The 24,682-nt window shown below is 40.4% G+C and overlaps 1 protein-coding gene across 1 annotated transcript; it reads left to right on the top strand.

Moving 5' to 3' along the window:
* The first annotated feature begins 3,823 nt into the window (after positions 1 to 3,823).
* Positions 3,824 to 23,116, top strand: elfn1a (extracellular leucine-rich repeat and fibronectin type III domain containing 1a). The gene is made up of 2 exons (XM_047038184.1): positions 3,824 to 3,907; positions 20,729 to 23,116. Exons 1-2 carry the CDS (start codon positions 3,824 to 3,826, stop codon positions 23,114 to 23,116), a joined length of 2,472 nt encoding a protein of 823 aa, XP_046894140.1.
* Positions 23,117 to 24,682: the final 1,566 nt, after the last annotated feature.

Below are 24,682 nucleotides of genomic sequence, written 5' to 3'. Positions count from 1 at the left end.
GTTGCCCATGTGTCATAATATCTGAATAATGTGTCTCTTACATTTATAAATGTACCCTTCATTTGTTGGTGAATATTTCTATACACCACATTCCCTTGTCTAGAATTTTTTAATTTCAAGATATAACTCGGGAGAGGTTCCATGTAGGAACTGAGGGGAAAAAAGCAATAATGTTGAACAATAATGTTATATATATAGTACTTAAAGTACTATATCCAAACTGTATCTGTTAAAGCTGGCAGTTGAGTCTATGCAAGGACAGTGGTTCTGTCTTCTTTCCATTTCTGCTCAACAAAGGGACTCTGTAGTGTAGAACTCCTGTCGTTCTTGTTCTCAGAAATGGACGTCATGAGCACTTGCCTCTTAATGGTATTATCTTATCATGGTATCTTACCACAATGGAATCTCCCAACTTCCATTTGTAATACTCAACATGGGCATACTGATCCTTGCTGTTTGTTAACTCAAAGGTTAACAGACAAGGGTCAAGCATTTTATAGTCTAAAATGATTAAACTATAAACCCTATTGGCACTTTAGGATCCACACTGTGCCGCACTGACAATGTTGAAATAATCTTTTATTTTCTTAAAAATAATTTATTCATTTGTTCAGTACTTTTCATCAGTCAATCCTAGATTACAAGGATACAATGGTTTTCATACATACCTCCCAGGTTCTTATGACTCTGTAGAAAAGCTGCTCAAACCATTGAAAGAAGCTGGAGAAAAACATGCAGTGCCCCTGTTATACTGTCATGTTAATCATTCCACCTCACATATTCAGTATAATAACAAATGACTGCACGTGTCACTCAAGAGATCCCTCTTTGATTCAGTATTAAAGTCATCATGGGCCTTTATAAATCTCTATGAAGATGCTGTTGTTGAATGATCCTTGAGAGCAAAAACAGGCAAGGGAGTACATTAATCTCTTTGTCATATTGTGTACAGGAGGCCATTCTTGGGAGCACATTACTATTCAAACACAGAGCCTGCCCAGAGAAGCAAAGTTCTGACATTAATGAATAAATCCCCGGGCAAAGTACACAAAAACCCCTGAGTGCATGCCATTTAATTGCTTCCTCTGCATTCTGTGGTGCGTTGTTCGCTCGTCTCTATTCCTCAACAGCCGTGTTTATAACCAGTCACTCCATTCTCCATTAAAGTGCTATAACAAAGCGTTGTGAAGGCTGGTCCTAAATACAGCCTTATGTGACTCGGTAGAGTGCTCTTTTACAGGGCAAAAGTTAAGTGTATGCCGCATTTAGGTGCTATGGAACATCAAGCGTGACACTTTGAACACAAAGTACAAAACTTATATAATGGAATTCTGAGCAGACATTGTATTTCAACTGAGAAATAAAACAAATTTAAGCAGAGTAGATGATACCTTTTATACTGCTGGAGTAAGGTTAGCCTGCTCTACTGGATCTGTGCAAGCATTAAATCCTGCAGTCATTAAAAAGATATACAGGCCTCACAGTTACACAAATCATCACTGTACCTCCAGAGCCTTGTTATTATGTGCAATGCCAAAATCAGTTCATGGAATAGCTAGTTCGCCTTGCCATTACAACTGGTCATGAGTATAAAAAATTATGTTGAAATAGTAGAAAACTAGAAGGTCACATCTGTTGTGTCCTCAGAACAGAAATATCCTGCAGGTTTTCACACCTCCTTTTGCCCAAAGGTCCTTAGATGGAGTTTTTTTTGTATTAACTTTTTATTTTATTTTGATGGTTGGTTGTTAGCATCCCTCCCTGTGGAACAAAGCATTTGTCCTAGCATGTGTTACAGCTCCTGTGTACCACTGTCATCCTGTACCTTAGCAAGTGTGGCTCTCTCTCTCACTCACCACAGGCTGTTGTTTCATAACACCATCAGGAAACCCATTCGGTTTGAAATGTGTTTCGGAGGGTAGAGGATCTCCACTATGCTTGATGGTAGATATTAATACTGCACGTCTATTTTTAGCAAGGTAATTTCAAGTTTTTTGTGTGCGAGTGTCCCCCCCCCCCCCCCCATGCCATGCTGTTTGCGGGTCCATCAGGAAGCGTGCTCTCAGTGTCCCTGGGGGGGAAGCAACAGTGTGGCTCTTCGCTTCCTTACCTTCAGGTCTAACTGCAACTGAGTCACTCAGATGTGAAATCAAGTTTACAGAAAAATGTTCTGTTTTGCTTCTGGATCTGGATGATGCTACAGCCCAACATAGTCAAACTCCAGCAAATATATCTTGCAACTACTGGGAATGTGACCTGATAGCCTTCCTGAAATATAGTATATACATACTCAATGCTTTTATTCTGAGACTCAGATTGGTGGCACTGGATTACACGTGTTGTGTCTCTAATGGCATTTCAGTCCAAATTCAGATTTATTGTGTAATCTGAATGTTTCCTAAATTGCTTCATCGCTGTGACGCTACAGATAGCTTCCTATGGTGTCTTCCATGCTGACACTTTCCTTAGCGAGAGCATCCCCATAGTGATAGTCCACGGGAAGCCCTAGGGTTAAGCTATAACTACTCCTAGAACCATGCATTATTGGCTATCACTAGGGAGCATTAAGGGGATTCTTATAAAGTATGAGAGGAGCTCTCTTAAACCTCCATGAGAGGCAGCCCGTAGAGGCAATGTCATCAGCCCTCTCTTGAAAGCCGTCTCTCATCTAAAACACCTTCCTTTTTCCTCCAGCTAGGATTGATTGAGCTGAGCTGCACTTCTGTGTCAGTCTTCGGCTAATGTGCCCTCAAAATTAGACTTTTCGGGACTTGCACCGAAAATGCTCTTGTATTTTATTATTCCTTTTCTTCTCACCAAGCTTTAACAAGCCCCTGTTCTTTTCTGTAAACCCTTGAAGTTATTCTAGTTTACGTCATTTTAGAAAAACAGAAAATACATTGCTGTTTTATTTTTTTTGAATATTTTCCCTTTACATTAATTGGCTTGGAAATAAATCTTTATTATTCATTGGATTCTGTGGAAGCCAGTGCCACTTGAAGTAACCTGTCCACCATGCAATCTCAAACCGTAACTGTGGTTTTCTTGAGAATGCATAAATGTCTTACTCAAATGCATCTGGGCAAGGCATGGAAACTTGCAATGCAATACGGATTTAGCACAATAATTACCATTCCTGTTTGCGCTCTGTTGCTTTGAAGTATGTCTTATAGAATGACATTCAGAGCACAGTTTGTAATTAAGATATTTAATGTTATTATTGTTTCTTTTCTCAGCTGTACAAAGGGAACTAGAAAAAAGAAATGATGTTGTGAACACAGCTAAATGTCAGCATTCCTCCCAAGGGTATTCATCTTTTTGATTGTTCGGTGAACTAGATCTTAATTTTTTGTTTTTAAAAATAAAGAAGGAAGTCGTTGCATACAGAATTCCTGACTGTCCTGACAAGGGGAAGTATTGGAGGGTAAGATGGAATCATCTGTACTGCAAGTAAGAAATGTAGCAATATCTCTACCTGCACTGCAAAACTGAGCAGCACACCCGATAAGATGATGAGCACACTCGCGGTGAATTCAATATTTGTTTAAACTCTTATTAAACCCTTCAATTCAATAATGGGTATTGTCTAACATGCATTGTACATATGAGTACAATATGTCAGTAGGAAGATTCAATAACATGTAATTCTGTTGTGACTATGTGGCACACACATTCCAAAACCCTTTCATCTCAGGGATAGACATTTTTAGCTTAGCATAACTGCTTTTATGGAAAAGCAGTTATGAGTGAAATTTGTTGGCAGGGTGAGCAGTTGTGTCAAACTGAAGTGGACCACAACAGGGCTATTTTGGTCCTTGTACCCATGTGTGCCCCTCTGCACATGTCAGCAGTGGAGCAGAGCCAGTCAGTCAGAGCTGAGCTGATGCCCAACCTTCCAGTGTTCAGGGTCAGTATGTCGGTGACATGCCACAAAATCCAGCTCCTAAAGACCATATGGGGCCCACTCTTGCTCTCCTGTCCATGTTTGTGTCTCCTTTCCTTCTCTATTGAAATGTGCTCCTCCTCCCCCCATTGTCCCTTCTCCTGGAGTACCACTTCCCTGCCCTGGCACAGACATCAAGTCATCACATGTACAATGATTGTGCCTTGCCGTGATGGACACATGAACAGGTCCTTTGAAAAAATGGTGTGGGGATGGTGTAGAATCTGCTCATTACAATGGGTAATGCAGTGGTTAGCTTCTTCTGTTCTATCATCATATTGATTTAGCTAATGGCTTCAGACGGTAATAATCATTTTCATTAGAAATTCTCTGAGGTGTTGGTTTCCATCCATTATGGTTTCATTGTCCGTCAAAAGTGACCATGAACCCCAGACGTGTTGTTTGTTAAGGAATGCTTGATAGACCTACGTGGTCCCGATGCCCAGTGGGGAGGTTTTTCTGCTGTCCCTTTCGGTTCAAGACACTGTAGGCTGGGGCAGCTGCAGTCTCGACCCTGCCAAGGACACAGCGCTTCCCATGCCTGTTCAATGCCATAAAATGGGTCATTGAACTGCTAAATGGAGTCATTATGATGAGTAATTAAAAGAATAGTGCCCAAGACTCCCAAACTCTCCTCTTCTTGTGGTTCCGCCGCTTTTGGGTTTTTCATGGGCCTTCTCTGTGTGGCAGCTGCCTCTGGGAACTTAAACTATCGCCTCTTTCACCGAAATGCAAATAGCATCCTCACCAGCTAATTGAACTGCGTTATCTGTGGTTGTTTGATTTATTGAAATTCTCGCTGTGCTGCAGATTCCATTAGCATGTGTTCAACATTCGCCCATGTTTTTCCTCAGATACAGCATTTCACGCACACTGCAGATCACAGGGAATTGGAATACAGAATTAATTGATTTAACTGAGGGAAGTAATGTGAATACTGATGTACATGAGATTAACCTTTTGCAAACGTTAACATGTATGTAGGTGTCTATTTATTATTGCCATCCATTAGAGCGTCACCTTACAGTGATACTCTACCGGATCCTACAAGCAGGCACAAAGAAACCAGTTTTGTCATATCATTTAATAATATACCAGGAACAAATCAGTCATATGTTATAGTTGTTTTAACTAGAATAAATATACGTAAAAGACAACTTTTGGGGGAAGTGTGTTGAGCAATTGTCAAAAGTTTATATTCAAGAGACATTTTCAGTTGACTGAAAGTTGTCTGTGTGTGTGTGTGTGGGGAGGGGTAAGTTGCGCTTAATTAGAAGCAGCAGTGGGTTGATCACCGGCAGACTTAAGAATGACCAGATTCCGGTGCACATGATTGCATTAGCTTGGTTCTGTTGATTAAAGTTTATAGAGTGAATCAAATCAATCTACCAAAACAAGTGCATGAATTCATGTTGCAGAGTGCTCCTGCAATGATAGGTCAGGACTAGAGGGTCATCCCTCTAAGGCGTTCATCAATTCTTTATGAGCCCCGCTAAAACTTGTGACCCATTTTTGAATAAACCATGCAGAGATAGCAATCCATGTCGATCCATTTGTTACTGTAACTTGTTGTATGGCACTACACTAGGGTGATCCAGACTATGTTTTCTACAAAGTAAAAGGGATCGGTTGATCTCCACAGTCTCTTGATCTGCTGTTCTATCATTTTTGTTTCCCCAGGAGGGACGAGAGGAAGGATCCAGGAATACATATGCTGCTGTAGGATTCCAGAGATGCTTCAACTCATCAGAGACTTGAAGTTAGACTGCAGAGGTAGGTGTACAGTACAGTCAGGCAGAGATTCAACTGTACAACAGAATACATAGTCACTAAGAGGATCCAAGGGAATCCATGGCTAATCTTCTGGTCTTAATGTTCAGGATAAATGTCAAAGACAAGTCACTTACAGGACAGGCCAAGTCCAAGACTCCAGGCACTTTAATTGATTACTAGTCAACTTAGATCCATTTTCTGACTCCCACACTGTCATGTGTTTTCCAAGTTCAACCTCTTTTTCCTCATTTCCATGCTTGAGCAGTAAGGAGCCTTTTGGGTGCAGTAGCAAAGTACGAAAGCTAACTAGTATTTAGATGTGAAGCTGATATAAAACATGAGTTAAGTATTTTTCAATTTGTAGTGAAGAGGAAAATTTGCAGGCAGTAGGAAAAATCCCTTGCGACATATGACATGGAAGGTTTCTTACCATATGCACCCCTGAAAAATAAAATGTACCACAAATTAGATTTTTAAATCTAATGTTTAATTAATATCAACCTGTGACTTTTAGATTATCATTTCAAACATAAGGTCATATTGACAGTTCTTCTACTGAATGGAGAAATTATATGTCAGACTTCATGACATGCCACAGATAAATTGATTTCAGTGTGAGCCAAACTGTCTTTAGATGTGTCTTTGTCAATCATCTGAGAGTGGCATGTTTGGAAGGACTTCAAACTATTATCCCACTTGAAAACATCAAATACGCCTGTTGGAAAGCTCAATCAATTGAATGACTTTGATTTAATCCTTTGTTGTCTCTCCAGTGTACCCACTGGTGACATTTTCCTCTTGCAGAAAGTTAATTTTCCAAAAGCTACATGTGTTGACTTCTGGTCCATCAATTCTCAGGGGTGAAAATTTCACTTCATATACTAAATCTGTTGAGCACTCCTTTTGCCTTGAAACAAAGGGGAGCAATTATGATATCATAGAAAGACAGCCCTTATGCTTATTATTAATAACAATTAGGGCACTCAGTATGGATGAATATGGAGATCATGCCTACAAATATAAGCCACACGCCGAAGACGATGTACCGCTCTGTGTTAAGATAATTCATAGTGGGGTGCTTAAGAAACTTTCTAGCAAAACCACTAAACATTACATTTTGTCTTTATCCAAGGAGTCATCCAGTCCCCTCACCTCTATCCCTGAATCATATACAGTATACACTATACTGTATGTGCAACATTTATTGTCTGCCACAACCACAGCCAGTATAATACGACTATTCTCATGCTGTAATGTAACAAAGTGTGCTTCCTCACAGAATTGCTTGTGTGAAAATGGAACTCATAAAATGCACACCATGCGCTGTCAAAGCTAACGTGACCTCATAACAAAGTACCTGAAGTGAATATCGAAATACAAAGGGCAAGCAGCAGTCCTGAATATGATTGAGGAATAAAATGGCACCCTCAAAGTAAGGGAATGTGAACCCACAGTGAATCCACGGTGCAGCTAATGTTGTTCTGTCGTGGAATAACACCTGCACAATATTGCAGGTGTCAAGTGTCATCTTTTCTATCATCAACGGAGCCCGTCTCTGGTGACTGTCCCTCCCACAACCATTAGCTCTCTTGCACACCATTTCTTCCATATGAGCCATGCAAAACTAGAAGAATATTGTGCTGCATCTGCTTTGGTACCTATACTATACCTCCTACAAATTTAATAACCCACATTTAGCACTGTAATCCCACTGTGCACAGGATAGCGAACATTACTTAGGGACAATCACAACTCCAGGAGGTGGAGGCTGCAAAACTATATCCAGCCATGTCGGTTTCTATCCATTTCCAGGTATTTGAAGTCTACGTAAATACAGTTTGTTGATAGCTTCTTACAGTAGGTTGCTACGACAACATAACTGACACAAGTGATGAGAATCCAGGAATTCCAGTCAGGTTGACCTTGTAATTTATTTGATTAGTTTTTATGACTTAGCAGGACAAGGGATGGATGTAGGCTGTAGTCCCTGGTGTGCAATCCTTCCCACCTGTCAATGGCTGGGCTGAAGCAATGCTGGGTTAATGAACAAACAAGGTCTAACACAGACTGTGAAAGGCCTGTTTTTCTCTGCAGCTGCCTAAATATTGCACAGCTAGCCTGGATTCAGGGAAAATTCTTAAATACCGTGAAATAGCTGATGCCTGGTGCTCAATGAAAGGAATTGATTTGTTCTATATTTAGTCTTCAATAGACAGATGCTTAAATATCCTTGAGAGTTCTGGTGTGTGTTTAATGAAAGTAGCAGTGGTGCATAGTGCTGAAATGCTGGTCAAGCGTCCAACCAAAGCTGCCTATAAAGTGTTAGTTCCCACTCCACCTGGAGTTCTTAATTAATTGAATTCAAGAAGAGTTATTTGAATGGATTACCTAAAAGAGCATTGAGGATTAGCATGCAAGAGACACAGATCCAGAGGGAGCCTTAAAGGGACACATGTGATTATAAAACAACATTCTAATCAGCCATTGATGCCTTTCTAAAAGGACAGATTTTTTTTTTACAGACAGACTGTAATACACATATACTCTTTGTTTGGTTATATTATCACATACTGTACTGTAACTTGACTTGAACTTGCAGTTACCAAATAAAATATTGTTTGCCAAACTTGGCTCTTGGCAATGCACTCACAGAAATAGTCCAATGCTTGAGAATGACATGTGAAAATAGCCTTGGTCTGCAGGCGTAAATAATGGGCATGTTACTGGGATATCAAACTGGTAATAGCTTTATTTTTCTGTGACCTTGCAACAAGATGGAGGAAACATAATGCATTCCTCATGTGGGGATCCTCCATGTTTAAAAGGGTAAATGGTTAGTTTACACTTCATGATTAATAATGAGTGTGATTAGTGTCACGGTGCAAGCTAGCTTGTTAATGGAGGCTTTCACAGCCTGCTTCCAGAGAATTAGCGCAGAGAGAGGCAATCATGGAGAAAATAAATGTTAAAACAAAGCCATGGAGCTTTGAGAGACAGCTGTCACCCGTTTATTACAGCCACAGTGAGGATTTCACTCCACATCTCGACAAGAGGCCAAAGCCCTTGCCCCGCATGACAACTTTCCCCAGACCGTGAAAGTTCATTTGTGCTCTCTGTTGCGTCACATCCCATTCATCGCTAGGGCTCCAAACCCCTGCAGAAGTCAGTTGGGGTTGACCTTCACCTCCATCCAAAGGTCTGCATAGAGACAGAAAGGTTTTAAGTGGGGGTTAATCTATAAACTGCATGTTAACCGAAGGAATCATTTAATGTCATTTCTTATATGACTTGAGCAGATTGAGAGAACATTCTGATTCACTCGCAAAACCCAAACTAGCAGCAAAATAGTTGTATTTCCTTATTGAACGTGTTAACAGAACATGAGGTGTTTACTTTCTGACATGCCACGGAGGTGCACCAGGGGAAAGAGAAGGCTTTAGTTTATCTTTTGCAGTGTTGAGTAGGGTTTCCCTCAACAAAGGCTTAAAAGCCAAGGCCACTAACCTTTACAGTAGGATCTACTGTCTGACCATCTGCCTTTTAAAGTCCAAAGATATGGGATTTGTATTATTTATGTCGTATTTCATATACTACTGTATTGTGTTCTGTGTTTTAAGTATACAATGGTCAAGTGACCTTCGTTACCAGAGAACACTGTATCATTCTTGACTGCCTGAGAGAATTGCATTGAAGACAAAAGCCTTAATAATCCAGCATGTTAGGTTTTTGTATATGAGGTCTCTTATGACCTTTATTGAGAATTGAACATTGACGTAGCTTTAAATGTAAATTAAAAAAAAAACGTTTGCTCTACAGATACTGCAGTGCTGCAACCAATAGTTTAGATTCTGTCTCCATTTTCCAAGCTTTTCACGGCATGTCTAGGCTTCAGCAGTAATCGCCTTGAGATGTTTGCAGTGATCTCAGTGATAACAGGATTGTGGGAGGTGAGACTGTGCCCAAGTGAAGTGGGAAAAGTGCCATCTACTGGCAGATAAATTCTACCTCTTTCAAAGGGTTATTCCATATTCCATAACCCCTCACACCAAGAATTGGTCAAGGCTGTTTCTGTATACTGTACACATGCACAATTTCAGTTTCACAAAAACAAATTCAGGAGTATATTTTATATTTTAACAGATGTCATAGGAAGAAACATATCCAAACCTCTCTCACTATCTAAGAAAGTTAATGTGCATAGTAATTTGTATTTAGGTCATTTATTTTGAGTAAAAACTTCAGTGTGATTTTTCATACAGGATGAATTACTATGAGGACTAAGCTACATGCTTGAATAACTGTAGTAAATATATCTTGGCTCCTATTGGAGGAACATCAGAGTTTCCATTTCACATTGTGCCTTCAGGTAACTCAAACCCACATCATAAATGGGTCATTGGTTATTCTGATGACAACGTCTCAGTTGACAGCTTTTCTTTTAGGTTGATGACGCTTGGCACAATTGTAACTTGTCCATTCTTCATTTAGGACACTGGAAACTTGGTGGGACTAATTTAAGCCTTAATTAAATTGGGTAAGAGCCATGTCTACATGGAAGATGTGGTCTAAAGCTTCCGCTGAAAGGGGACAACCAGAAGGAAGTGACTGTAACGAGAGACCCCTAAGAAGAAGTTCAGTCTCTATGCATCTGAAAATCTCATGAAAATAGAGTTGCTGACTTCATAAACTACTCAAATGCAACTGTCATTGGAGGTCGGCTGGAATCTATACAGAATTACAAGTTTTGCAGTGTAAGCAGCTTTGCATCTCCACTCTTGCATTGTACAGATAAATGGCATGACTATCATCTGTTAGCGGATCACTGCATCTACCAACAAACAAAATAGTTGTCTGCCTCTGTGGGGTTTTGATTGAAGTGGTCTCCAATCAAATATATCATCACCTACGTAGTCTTGTTGGTGAGTTTAACAAATTATTTGAGGAAAACATATTTTATAATCTATAATATGGAATTCTCTCCATACCATCTAATTTGCCAGTTCAGAAAAAAAATACTAAATGTTCTGGACAACTTCTACAGAATATATTCCATGTAATTGGCCATTATTTGCTGAACTCAACCAAATTACTTACAACCTTGTGAACATTACAATACACACAATCACTAGAGAACACATATGGATGGTCTAAGTACAATCATACGTCTATTTTGTTAGACAAAAAAGAAAGCAATTGATGGTACGATGTACTGTAGTGTGGCATCGAGTGGGGGTCTGCTAAGGTATGGAAGAGCTGTAGATGTCTTTGTGTGTCTATGTGTGACACACAATCCCCTTTTGGTGGGAACCTTGGGACCATCGTAGGTGGGCTAATGATGGAGGATGCAGCTCCCCTAACCAGAGTGCAGTGGAAGAAGAACAAAGCTGAGAACAGGCAAGGGACCTTGTAAAATGAACAAGAAAGGTGCTGGCATCACTGTGACATGTGAACGTTACTTTTTCTATTTCTAAAGAAAGCTTTCTTTTTCACAGATCACGTGGCCTCTCATTTAAGTCTGTTCTGCTTCTTTGATGAGGCAGCATCCGCTTTTGCCGCCCTTCAGATGATTGTTCTATTATATCAGAGTTTGTGAGAGTACATTCAAATGGACAATAGCAATAAAAATGCAAATGCTGTCACAACCTTATCTTTATGTTTTGTGCCTGATAAACTCCACACGCAGTTGGCATTTAAAGAGGCTTGTTGAGCTATTGCATCTAACTCTGATGCCCCTCTTGGCCACCTCTCTACTGAGATGTTTCCTGAAAGTCTACCATTAATTTATCTTTCTTCTCTCTCTCCACCAAACACCCAATCCTCCACCAGCAACAGAAAAGGGATCTTTTACACTTAAGTGCAACATATCTTTCTCCTCCATAGGATGCCACTGGGAATATGCCTTGTAAAATAACTTTCCTTTCACAAGGACAGTTTTATTCCACAACAAAGCCGTCTCACTAGACAGCTTTCAATGTTTCCATTTTCCTCTATCCCATTTCCATTCATTCCTTCCCCTGGAGTGTGTGTCTTCTTGTATAGATCAAATAGGGCCAGTGGAGGAGTCTGACAAGCCCAATGTCCTTGCTGCCACTGTGCACTCTATGATTAATTCTGTTTCCCTCTAGTAGCTCATCCTTTTCTGCAGCCCTCCTTCATTCCTTTGCTTCCACACTCGTGATCGTGTGCTCCTCATCATGCCTGTGTTTGGAAATGGAGACTGGAGATCATGTTTGCGCACTAGCCTTACAGTTGAATGCAAGGCATCTCTGCACATGCACTGTTCTTACATGCAGGATGCATCCTTGCCCGTGTTACTCTGTAAAAAGGCCACTACGAGGAGAAAGGCCGCCATAGTACACTAGTATTGAAAAAAAATATTTTATTCAAGTTAAGTGTAACTTGCATGCAGTCTCAAAACAAAGCAGGTCGACAGATAAACACATTAAATGTTTAATTTGATTGTGGTTGGTAGAGAAAGAAATGTGACACAGTGAATCATGGTGTTCATAGCACCTTAATGAGAGTGCTGAAGCAGGGTGAGCTGTCACTCAAATATTTGGTTCCTACATGGCATAATTTGATTGAGGGACTCCACTCCCTTCCAGAAGGTTAATTGTGGGGGAGAACAGAATTGGCTCAGCAAGGTAATTGACAGAGGAAGATAAGTAGAGCTGTCTCTGCATAGCCGTACGTTGCATGTATTAACTTTTCCTTCAGGTCTCCATATGAGTGTGAATTGCATGCAATCTCAGTACCAGTTGGGTGGTGAACAAAGCATGTCGAAATGTGCACTTAGTCTTGTATGCTCCATAGTCACATTTCGGACTGCAGATTCCAGTCCAGGCTTCTATGACTTGAGTCAGCAGCAGGAGAGGTGTCAATGCCCACCCACCCATCCATCCACCTCATCCCCCCCCATCCACCCCACCTCACCCCATCCCACCTCGTCGACAGCTGCTGAGCTTAAAGGCCAAAGGAGTGAATGCTGAGTTGATGGTCTGGAAAATTGCGTTAAAACCTGCAGGTATTATACCAAGTTGTGTCTTTCTCTTACATCTACAGAATGAAATTAAACCACTTTTCCCCTGTCTCTTTGACAAATCTATAATGTCTACTACCTGATTGTTTCCTCTTGTTTGATGTGTGTACTGTTAGCATTGAACCCTGTAATCACAACAGATGTTTGCATTACAAGACTGTGGCAGGAACAGACACAACCTAATGCCACTTAGGCAGATACCTGTGTTTTTTGTAGTATAAAACTGATTGAATGCAGTCAATTTTGGCAATGGCTGAATACATATTTTATTGGGCATACACAACATCATTAATGCATCTGTTTTTATCAACGCCATGCAATTCCTGGCCATACTCCATGGCTTCTTTAGAACAAGTGCCATCTAAAATGGAGCTTGCTTTTTTTGTAATGAGATTTCTAGCTCTCTTGAATAGCAAAAATCAGACTAGGTCATGAGCCTATTGAAGGACTCAATCCAGTGAAGAACAATTGAGTGTATTATTGGGAATTTACAAGTGAGAGCAGTAAGTAATTTAAAGTTTTACAAAGTATGACACTGCCAAAGGAATACCAAGTGGTAAGTTTGCCACATTGACTTTTAGAAGAGACCTTGTCTGGGCCAATTGTAAAGGCATAAGCATACTAATTTCAATCCAACCTTTGCACTCAAGGTCTTCATTAACTAATACATAATTTATGATTTGACATTTGCTTTTTTTATCATCTAAATTGCTTGATGAGGATCTAATATTACCTGATACTCAAGCAGTATTTAGTACTGAGGTGGATGTAAAACAAGTTTGTATTGTGAAAACAATTTCAGCACGTTAGGATGAGAACAGACTTGCATTCTGTAATGGTAAAGGAGGATGAATGTGGTCACAGGTCCCTCTACTTGCGGGTAAGCAAAAAGAGACTCACATTCCTGTGTCCACGTTTAGTATCAACTGTTTGGATAAGAGTAGTAGTTTGTGCTTCAGGCCAACCTGTTTGCACTTTAACTGACTTGGTTGAGATGTACCGCATGACCTCTGTCATGCTGATTGTTGAGACAGAGATTGTTTTGTGGTTGCCTCTTTGTTGCGTGTCATTCTTCAACCAACAGGATATGAAAGTATTGTATTTAGTGTGAAACATTTTAATGAGTTTCTTTCCGCATGTTGAGATTGTATATAATAGCAGTATATATTGTGAATCTCCACACAATACTTATCATTCCATCTTTTATTAGCTTTTTTTGTGGAGTTTCTGATCATTGCTGTGACTTTCATTTGCTTCCAGGCACATAAGGTCACATTGAGATAAATACTATAGTGAAAGCTTTTTTGGGCCTCAATTTATATGAGGAGGTGATTACAATTGTCATGGGGGAATAAAAAGGCTTTGTCTAGAAAACAGATGAATACTACGCACTTTTATTGCACAATACCCTTCACTTATCAGGGAAGTAAAGTGCAATAAAAATAATTAGTGTGCAGTGCCTCGCAGCTGTCTGTTCTCCTCTGAGAGGCCCATTCTCTGAAGAAGCCTGGCAGGTCCACCAAGTGTGCTATTGATGCCACAATAAGAACCCACCTTCTGACAAGAAAGAGCAAACCACCAATTCTATTTTAGGCAATATTCCTTTTAGTAATTAATGCATGACTTTCATATCCTCAGATATAACTGAAGCACATGCATCTTCCTCCTCCCTCTTTCCAAAGCAATTCGGTAGCTCAATGAGCACAATGTTTTCCTTCCCCCAGAGAAGCGGTTCCATTTCAACTCAATTGATTCTTCTCTTCTGGGTGCCCATCTTTACCTTTTTCATTCTATCCAGCAAGAGCAGCATGCATTTTCAATGACATCAAATAAAGGGCAGTCATTGGGATGGATGAGGACGATCCCAGGGGGACAGAGGCACCTTCAACAGCCAAAAGAGGAACAGTGTGAGATTGAATAAAGCTTAGCAGAATGTGATATGAAGGCAAAGACCTCCATTGGACAAGATGCAATGAGATAACACAACAGTATGACAGATGTTTGCAAACAAAGCAGAGAATCATGCCTGCCCCTGTCATCATGACTGGGGGAGACTGTCTCAATGAATTTGCATGTCACTTTAAGCCTGATTTGACAATGGTGCAATCATTTTGGCTGACACTTTGTGTTTTCCTCAATGGTACAGGGGGAGATGGGGAGGGAACGCGAGAGTTGCTCTGAGACAGACCTTCACACGGTGGTACATGGGGGGGGAGAGACGGTTGCGGTACTTACTGTATCCGTTTCATCCATGTGCCTTATGGGAGCTTCTGTCATTCCTTGGCTTGAAGTACAGGATTTCGCCGCGGAGGAGCATCCCGAGGCTCCGTATGAGCGAGCAGAAGCCTGTGCTCAGAGCCAGAGTCTTAGATGCTGAAAGAGTTCCCCTCAAGGTAGCATGAACAGGCAGCATACAAATACCCTAGTCCACCCTGTTCTACAGTACAGGATATGACCTCAGCTATATCTTCTGTTAGTCAGTTGGCATGAGTAAGTGTGTCTATTGATCCATCAACGCATGTTGAGACAAGCATGTGCCTCCAGTTCCTTATTATTTAGCTACTACATTTCCCTAGTATTCTCTGTAGTTTGGGAGGCATTAGTGATTTTTAGTGCGAGGTAAAATGTATATTGAAAAATGGTGCATACAATATAAGGCAAGCTTAAAAGTGCCTTGAGCAACAAGTACAATATTAATTTTGTAGTGTCTTGATGTGCCTTTGAATATGTCTTCAAAAGCAACTGGGCCTCATTAGGTTGTCCGTAGAGGATGACTACAACAGTCATCATTACCCAGCATGCAATGCACAAATGGTAATGTGTCTGGGGAATGGCTGTTTCAGTGCAGTGGGAGGTGCTCAGCTCTGACACCCTGAGTGTTGTGGTCTGATGCCCTCAGGGCTATCCCTGGACTATAGAGTGCTGCCATTACAGAAAGTGAGCCTGGGGCTGCAAATAGTGTTAGGCTCTGGTGAGGGTGAATAGCCTGCTGGCTGCCTTTGGCTTATTTGAAGGCTGCACAGCATATGTTGTGTTTTTCCATTAAACAAGAGCCTACGTTTATTTTACTTTCAATATGTTTTTATTCTGTTTTCTTTCCAATTATAGTTTGCTGCAAGCTTTGTTCTTCAGGCATTATTAATGGATCACCATTCTAGGACTTGAGATAGCTTGATAAAAGTACAATGTTTTATTTCCTATGCAAAGGCTTTTTGAACCTCTGTAAGCCTGCATATGAAGTATTGTTTACCCTAACAGGAAAACTAGCAAGGCTGTAAATTATGCTGGGTTCTCAGTGGTGGTGAATCAGTTTGAAACCCACTAGAGTGAGTCACAGTGGACAAACAAGCCCACTTTATGAATTATTAATGAAAGGTGACTTCAGTTTTTTTTTTTTATGTATATGATAAAAGTCATCATAAAAATCTAAAGTCTTCCTTCATGGTATTTATCTCTAGACCAAACTAGTACTAGTACAGATTCATTAAGCATACTAGAAATGATGGGTTGATTACAGTAAGACATTCATTGGTATACACGTTACCATAGTAACATTTTAATTAGTTGTAATTGCTCACAGCATCTACCATTTTATTACTTCTTGTATATAGAAATATCAAACTAAAAATAAAACTGTGAGAACTGCTTTAACAAGTTAGCATCTAAGTAATTTTTGCTCTCTCCCTGATTCTACAACACTAAGGGGACCCACAAAAGATCAGGATTCCCACTATTGGAAAACATTTTATAAGGCAACTTTAATGCATTAAATGTATATTTAACACTCCGTGGGATGAATTCCAACACCATTTTGGGAGATAGCTCAGGTGAGGTTAGACTGGTTCACACTCTTCGCCAAGTGGTATTTACTGCAAAGGTCAGACACTGGGGAGTAATAACTGGGAACTATTCTCTTAAGAGATCCGTTGCCTCGCCAGATTTTCTTCATAGCTGTACTTTTCATATTCATTTCATGGAACATTTGATTTTGAAACCTCTTTCCTCCAAGGGGCTTAAAAAGTGATTATATTCAAATACCCTTCGTTAAATGCCTTTTTTTGGAGGTGGTTTTGTACTGCTTGTATTTGGCATGTCCTTCCCCACAGCAAATGGAGGTTCAGACTATGCTCTAAACCTAACCAAACTAAATCAAACTAAATTAAACCAAACTAAACAAACCCAATTTTTTCATAAAAACACAACGATAATGATAATGTGCCTTTGATTTGGGCCACATACATATTTTAGTCTGTGTACCGAAACAGCCCTCCCAAGACCAGAGCAGAATGCAAGGGACACACATCAAAAGAGGACTCTATAAAGTGTGACCGTGTCATGGAGCTGTAGAATACAGGCATGTGATGAGAAACTGGCCAAAGCTATGGAAGCCTGTCACACTCAAAAGCCCTATCAAAGCTTCCTACTGGCCTTAGTACAGTACAGCAGATGGATGATTTAAAGACACCCCCAAGCTTATTGGAAACAAGGGTATTTTTTCTAACGCCCCTAGTAAGGGGCACACGAATCAAAAAAACTGTGAATTAGGACTATGTGTGGGGAATGATCACCATGGGAATGATGAGAAAGCGGAATTTGGATGGAGACAGCCCAGTTTGATATAGTGTGTTTTCTAATTTAGTATTTAAATGTTTCCAACTCTCACATAACACAGGCGCAAGTAGACAAAGCTGAGCTTTAGATTTGTATGTAATCCCTCCCTCAGGGTCCATTCAAATCCAGGCAAAACAAACAGAGCCTCAGAAGGTTACACCAAATGTTCTCCAGTGTGTGCAATATACAGAACAGCATGTGCAAAAACAGAATAACTGTCTGTCGTAAGACAGTAGGTCTATTAAATTATTTTTAAATATTTATTTTGTTTTACCTAATTACTTAAAATGCGTTGTAATGTAAGTCTGATACAGAAAAAGGGATGATGTTATATGATTATCATTTTGTAACTGTTTGACTGCAGGGTACATAACATTATTTTCCGCATGGAAAAGGAGCCATGTTTTCCTTTGGTTTGAACACATGGACAGATCTTTTTCCCCTGTAGGATTTCCGGAACAATTATTACACTCTCCTTCTTGTTTGTCATAAATGCACAATCCCAACTAAATATTCATATAATTGCAGCGTGTTGAGCTACTCCTGCGAAAGGTCAACTGACTGCAAAAATAACCTAAGGTCCATGGGGGCCCGGAAGGTTTTAACTTGAAGTATATTCCCTCTGCCATAACCTGTCACAATTGTCCTGTTCCAACAGCATGACTGTCCCCTCTTTGTAAAATTCCTGTCCTCTACCACACAGGGCCACCTCCATGCCCCCTGTGTCCTCCATGAGGTTCCACATCCTGGCGTGTGACAGCTAGGTGAGGGGGACTGTGAAAACCATATATTATCAGGAGCAGCAGGCAGGGGGTCCGCACATCATATACCTGTGGCTTTAAGTATTCAACAGCTGTCCTGTATAATTAACCTGTCCATCCATCCCCTGCCAATTTGCCCTGGCTCTTATGCAATGTTCAGAATGAATTAGCTGACAGAATAACAGAATCATGTGATGGTGAAATACTTCAATATTTGATGTAGCCTGAGGGTGTGTTCTAAATGTCATTGCTCAAACAATAACTTTCTTCCTAAAACACTAGACGGATGAGATGGACTGTCTGACAAAACCTCAAATAAAAACTCAAGTAAAAATAGGATAAGCCATCTATCAACCAATCACTCATTCAGGTTTTCAAAGCATTTAGTTGCTTGAAAAATTGTGTTTCATAACCTGCATTGGTTGTTGGTGTTGCTGTAGCATATAATTCCTCTTCTGTATCTCTGAAATGCGTAGGGTTAGAGTTACATACTTGAGTTACAAGAGCAAAAAGGGCAAGAATGGCAAGGATCCAAGACTGTGATGTACTTTACATATGAATGTACCTACCATATCCTTTCTGGGATGCCAAGACTGGACTGCGGTAAAGAGAATTATGCAAGCACCAACCTTGACTTGGTGAAAGGAATTGCTACTTCCTCTGCTTTCATAAGGAATTGAATAATGAATAAGTAATTCATTTCCAGAGTCCACTCTGATTTGAAAACTAGTTAAGTAGGTCATTGGTGCATTTGAAAACAATATGTAGTATGACTGATTATGAGGCACAGACCCAGGGTCAGCATAATATATTGACTGCACACTCGTAGATTTAGTTGAAATTCTTCCTCTAAATCGTCTGGCAGGCAGTAAACAATTTCCATTTCTACAGAGGCATCCAGCCCTTACTATTACTTTTCACTCAAGGTCAAGGCTCCAGAATGTGTGGGATGTTGATTTCAAGCCTCAGAAACCAAGTCTGTTATCCCAGTCAATACCCAGCCGTACTTATGAACTAATTATCTTAATGTGATATGGAACCAAAATTAGGCACAAACAGCATTTATTAGGACCTATTCAGAAGAGTCCATCAATCACAGTATGTATAATTTCATCTTCTTTTAATTTGTGAATTCTGAGGAAACATCTCAACCTGCCTGCTTGAGGTCACCTGCAGGTCATTCCTAATAATTCATAACGATCTCCATTAAACTAGGCTTTATAGATGTCTAGACTATTGTTTTGCTTTATCTTTGACATCAATTCAGAATGCCTGACCATCTGTGTTCTTTTTCTTATTTTTTCTGATGTTAGTAATTTGGTGAAATATTGTTTACATAACCCAGTGGAGAACTGCTGTTTTGTGCTATTTATGGTGTCATATCATTGATAAATGAATGTCTAAGACGTATTTTCATACCATGGTTGGACAGACATTTACTTCTGAGAGAGAGAGAGAGAGAGAGAGAGAGAGAGAGAGAGAGAGAAAGAGAGAGAGAGAGACTGCATTACAAAGGCAGAGCTTATGGCTGTGGTTCTCACAATCTCTGCCTCTGGTACTGTAAGTCAGGAGAAGGATGTATGTACTATTTACCAGTGGATGCAATGCCATGGACTTAATGCAGCATCTAAACATTGTATTTTCTTAGTTGTGTTTGACAGTTCCCAGGTTAATGGTGTGAAAACAGGGACCTTGCTTTCCCCAACCTGTCAGACAGTAATTGGCCAGTGGTTTCTGTTAATAGCAATATGCCACTGGGACTACACAGCACCTCTTAAATTGTGTACAATGTAATTGGAAAGGTCTGGAGAGAGAGTTTACACATTAATAATGGATCCATGCTATTATTTATTATTATACACAATGCATACATTTCTATTGATTGACTATACACAAACACACAGTCCAGAGAGACAAAAACATGAAATCAAATGGATGTATACTCTAATCTGTATGTGTTGAAATACCCAGGTATCAGACTTGTTTGCCAAAGTATCATTCTCTGCATAGGTGTCCTCTTTGTGTAATGAGACGTGTGGGCTTTGTTCCCTGCTGGACACATCCATCCACCAACTGTATTTCCCGTCATTATGTTATAAAACTTGATATATTTAAGGACAGAGCTTTAATCAAGCTTTTCAATTTTTAATATGGTTTAAATGGTTAAGCTCCTGTCTAAGTCGTAAAAGTGTGTCACTAATATGACATTTCCTCTTTTTTTCCAGGATGTTCCTCTGAGCTCATGAATGACATATTGAGAGAAAGACAGAGGAGGAAACAATAAGATGAGACCAATCAACGATGTTTGCCCCTGGGGAAATAAGCACAAGCCAGTCTGAAGTGATGAAGTACTGATTTGGAGAACTGTCTCCATAAGTTCACAGCAGGAAAAATTCACCGAATGAAACCTTGAGTTGATGCACATGCCCAATATCTTTTTTGGAAAGGGCTGGTAAATTAGAACAGAGCCATCCTTCGTTGGACAGGAGTCCAATATATCGATTGTTGCCTGCATCGTGGAGAACATTTAAACTTCTAGCTCAGTTGCAAAAACACTCAGTTCCACTTTATTGAAACCACACTGGTATTCACATCTTACAGCTTTCAGCCCTGCTCATAACTTTAAGAGAAGCACCAATGACCTGCAGTGGAGGCATGGTGATGAGTGCCTTTTTTTGGTCTGTGGCCATTATGTGTTTGATCCACACAGGCAGAGTAAATGGAGACTGCTGGTTGATTGAAGGTGAGAAGGGCTTTGTGTGGCTCGCTATTTGCAGCCAAAACCAGCCACCTTACGAGGCCATCCCTCAGCATATAAACAGCACCATCGTGGACCTTCGTTTGAATGAAAACAAGATCAAAAGTATTCATTATTCTGCCCTCAGCCGCTTTGCCAATTTGACCTACCTTAACCTGACCAAGAACGAAATAAACTATATCGAGGATGGGGCCTTTGCTGCCCAGTACAACTTACAGGTTCTTCAGTTAGGCTTCAACAAGCTCCGTAACCTGACAGAGGGGATCCTCAGGGGCTTGGGCAAGCTGCAGTACCTATACCTCCAGGCCAACCTGATTGAGACTGTGACACCCAATGCCTTCTGGGAATGCCCCAACATTGAAAATATAGACCTTTCTATGAACCGCATTCAGCAGCTAGATGGGTCCACTTTTACCACCTTAACTAAACTGACCACCTGTGAGCTCTACACGAACCCATTCAACTGCTCCTGTGAATTACTCGGATTTGTGAAGTGGCTCTCAGTTTTTCCCAACAGGACTAATGAAAGGATGGTCTGTGACTCTCCACCAGGCGTCTCGGGCTATAGCCTGCTGAGCCAGAATCCAAACAACCCAACCTACCGAAACGCCCTTCACATGCTCTCCACTGTGTGCACAGAAGACTATGTGATGCCGTCGTTACCTGTGCCCCCTGAACCCATCACCCGCTTTCCAGACTCTACCTCCTGTGGAATGGAGGGCTGCTATTCAGGGACAGAGCCAGATGAGGTCCGAACCAGTCCTACATCAATTGAGGTGGAGGTGCAGCCCGAACTGAAAGTGAAGCAAGTATCACACACTGGTGCAACTATCACTGTTAAGATTCCTCATCCCTACAAGAAGATGTACATCCTAGTTCTATACAATAACAGCTTTTTTACTAATATCCAAAACCTGAAAAGTCATGAGGAGGACATTGAACTAAAGAACCTAAAACCCCACACTGAATACACATACTGCGTGGCTTCCATCCGTAATGCTCTTCGATTTAATCATACTTGTCTGAAAATAACGACGGGGCCTTGGACTGGGAAGGATAGAGGGACAAACAACGCAACAGCGACCCACTACATCATGACCATCTTGGGGTGTCTCTTTAGTATGGTCATTGTTCTCGGAGTCGTCTATTATTGCTTGCGGAAAAAGCGTCAACAAGATGAAAAGCACAAAAAAGCGGGAAGCCTCAAGAAAAATATAATTGAACTGAAATATGGACAAGAGCTAGAAGGAGGGACTATCTCTAGAATGTCACAGAAGCAGATGATGGCAGGGGAGAGCATGTCTCGCATGCCATACTTGCCGTCTGTTAGTGAGATGGAGCAGTACAAATTTCAAGAGATCAGTGACACACCTAAAATGGCCAAGGGCAACTACATGGATGTCCGAACCGGAGAACACCTTGAACGCAGGGAATGCGATATGTCCATGCCAGAGAACAGCCAAGGGTCCGTAGCAGAGATTTCCACCATTGCAAAAGAGGTCGATAAAGTCAATCAGATCATAAACAATTGTATAGATGCTCTCAAGTCAGAATCCACATCTTTTCAGGGCGTGAAATCTGGATCTGTGTCAACTGCAGAGCCCCAACTCGTTCTGATATCAGAGCAGCCTCAGAGCAAGTCTAGCTTCCTATCCCCGGTGTATAAGGACAGCTATCACCATTCTCTGCAGAGGCACCACACCTCGGACATCTCGCCAAAGCGACCCAGCACTGCCACTGGAGGCCCCATGCACAGCCCCAGGCCTTACCGCCATGAGTCCAAGTACATAGAGAAGACCACACCGACGGGTGAGACGATCCTCACTGTTACGCCAGCTGCTGCCATTCTGAGGGCTGAGGCAGAGAAGATCCGCCAGTACAGTGAGCACCGGCACTCGTATCCTGACGCCCAGATTGAGGAGTTGGAGGGGCCTGAGAGCCGCAAGCCCTCTATTCTGGAGCCCCTCACTCGGCCCCGCCCCAGAGACTTAGCATACTCTCAGCTTTCACCCCAATACCACAACTTGAGCTACTCCTCCAGTCCTGAATACTACTGCAAACCATCTCACAGCATCTGGGAGCGCTTCAAACTTCACCGTAAGCGGCACAAAGATGAAGAATACATGGCAGCCGGGCATGCGTTGCGTAAAAAAGTGCAGTTTGCCAAGGACGAGGACCTGCATGATATCCTAGATTACTGGAAAGGTGTATCGGCTCAGCATAAATCTTAATTCCTTCAAGTGTTTTCTAAAGGACCACAAGTTGTGTAAATGACACAGAAACCTTATGTATGAAAAGACAATTTAATGGACGGATACTTTAATTTTGCGATTAACAACTTATACTTATGTATCGCAGCATATTTTGACTGTGGGGAAAGTGGGGAAAATAAACTTGAAAAGTATCTTAGATTTGTGACATTATATATGAAATTCGTGGGAAATAAACTTTATTCTACTGTTACATGAATACAAATATTGCAAATTAAGAATATATATATATATATGTTGCAATGGATTATAGGTATTTGGGTATCGCATGGCCAAGTCCTGTGACAGTGGATTTGCTGTTGTGTACTTTGAGAAAAATACTGTAACAAACATCGAAAAACATGTCTACTGAAACCTCAATATTTTTCTTGAAGAACTAATGAACAATCATACAAAAGACAACCCTTTTCTTCCCTACATATATTTAATTCTACACAGGAACTATGTACAGATACAGTTTCTATATTTGCAATGTTTGCTGTGAAAAAGATGGAAGTCTTGGAAGTGATTGAATCAGGTTTAGCCCATGGATATAAGAGAAAGCCAATGTGTTTGATCTTTATTGAATGCTAAGTTTAGATAAATAATGACTTTGGTCATAGAGCTGGTAAAACCTTGCAATCGTTTTCGTCCTATATCTAGAGTGCAATTTTACTATTTATTTAGTTTTAAGAGGCCACAAAACCAACTGCACAATATTCAAGAGCTGGAATTTTCTAAATTTAGTATACATTGTGAGACAATTCACTGTAGTAATCTGCTGCTGATGCTCTGCATTAGGCAAATACTTCAAGAGCCATCAGTTGTATTGTTAGAACCAAAGTAGAAAAGGCTGGAATGTTTACATATACTTTTTGCATGGTCTAAGATCTCTCTGAACATAGTAAATCAGGTTCCATATACATTTTATTTGAATTGGATTATTATCAAAGAGCTGAAAAATTGTCAGTGTTGGTATTGTTGATATTGTAATTAAACTTAACCACAGACTGCAACTTTATATTTTTCCACCTGTTGTTTAGGCAGAGTGCTGAAAGAGCAGTTCAAGCCCTCATAAGTATTTATCTTACACCCCGATGGATGAATGTAAAACATACATAGTGAAACCTGTATATGGCAGCTTTTTACTTTGAATTTCAAAGAAAGTTTTGTTTTTGCTCTCTACAACATTTCCTCCCTTACGTTCCTTTGCCTCTACTTGCTTTATCAAGGAGTATTTCCCATATTGTATGATACTGTTTTGTCTACAAGTCTAAGCCAATAAAGTAAAAAAAAACTGTAGTAGTTTGTTTTCCAGGTGGTCTCGCTAAATAATTAATTTACTTTAATGTTTGGCTGTTCGACACTTTTGTAAATTATCAAAACCACCTCCAGTTGCCAGAGTCGAATATTTACTAATGTTCCATTCCATTCTTGATCTTAAATATTGGTACTGGGTTTGTATATTATCAATACAATATTTGAGTGAATATAAGAGGTAACTTGGTTGTCTGACTTAATATTTCAACCGCCTTAAACTTCTGGGAT

The sequence above is a fragment of the Hypomesus transpacificus genome, chromosome 17 (assembly GCF_021917145.1).
Source record: "Hypomesus transpacificus isolate Combined female chromosome 17, fHypTra1, whole genome shotgun sequence".
Lineage (NCBI taxonomy): Eukaryota > Metazoa > Chordata > Actinopteri > Osmeriformes > Osmeridae > Hypomesus > Hypomesus transpacificus.
Note: the sequence above shows the minus strand (reverse complement) of the source record. Positions and strands in the feature narration are given on the sequence as shown.

Coding starts and splice junctions, on each gene's coding strand:
- elfn1a (XM_047038184.1), top strand. CDS start 3,824: ATGTGTGCCCCTCTGCACATGTCAGCAGTGGAGCAGAGCCAGTCAGTC. Junction 3,908..20,728: donor CCAACCTTCCAGTGTTCAGG/GTCAGTATGTCG, acceptor CACATCTTACAG/CTTTCAGCCCTGCTCATAAC.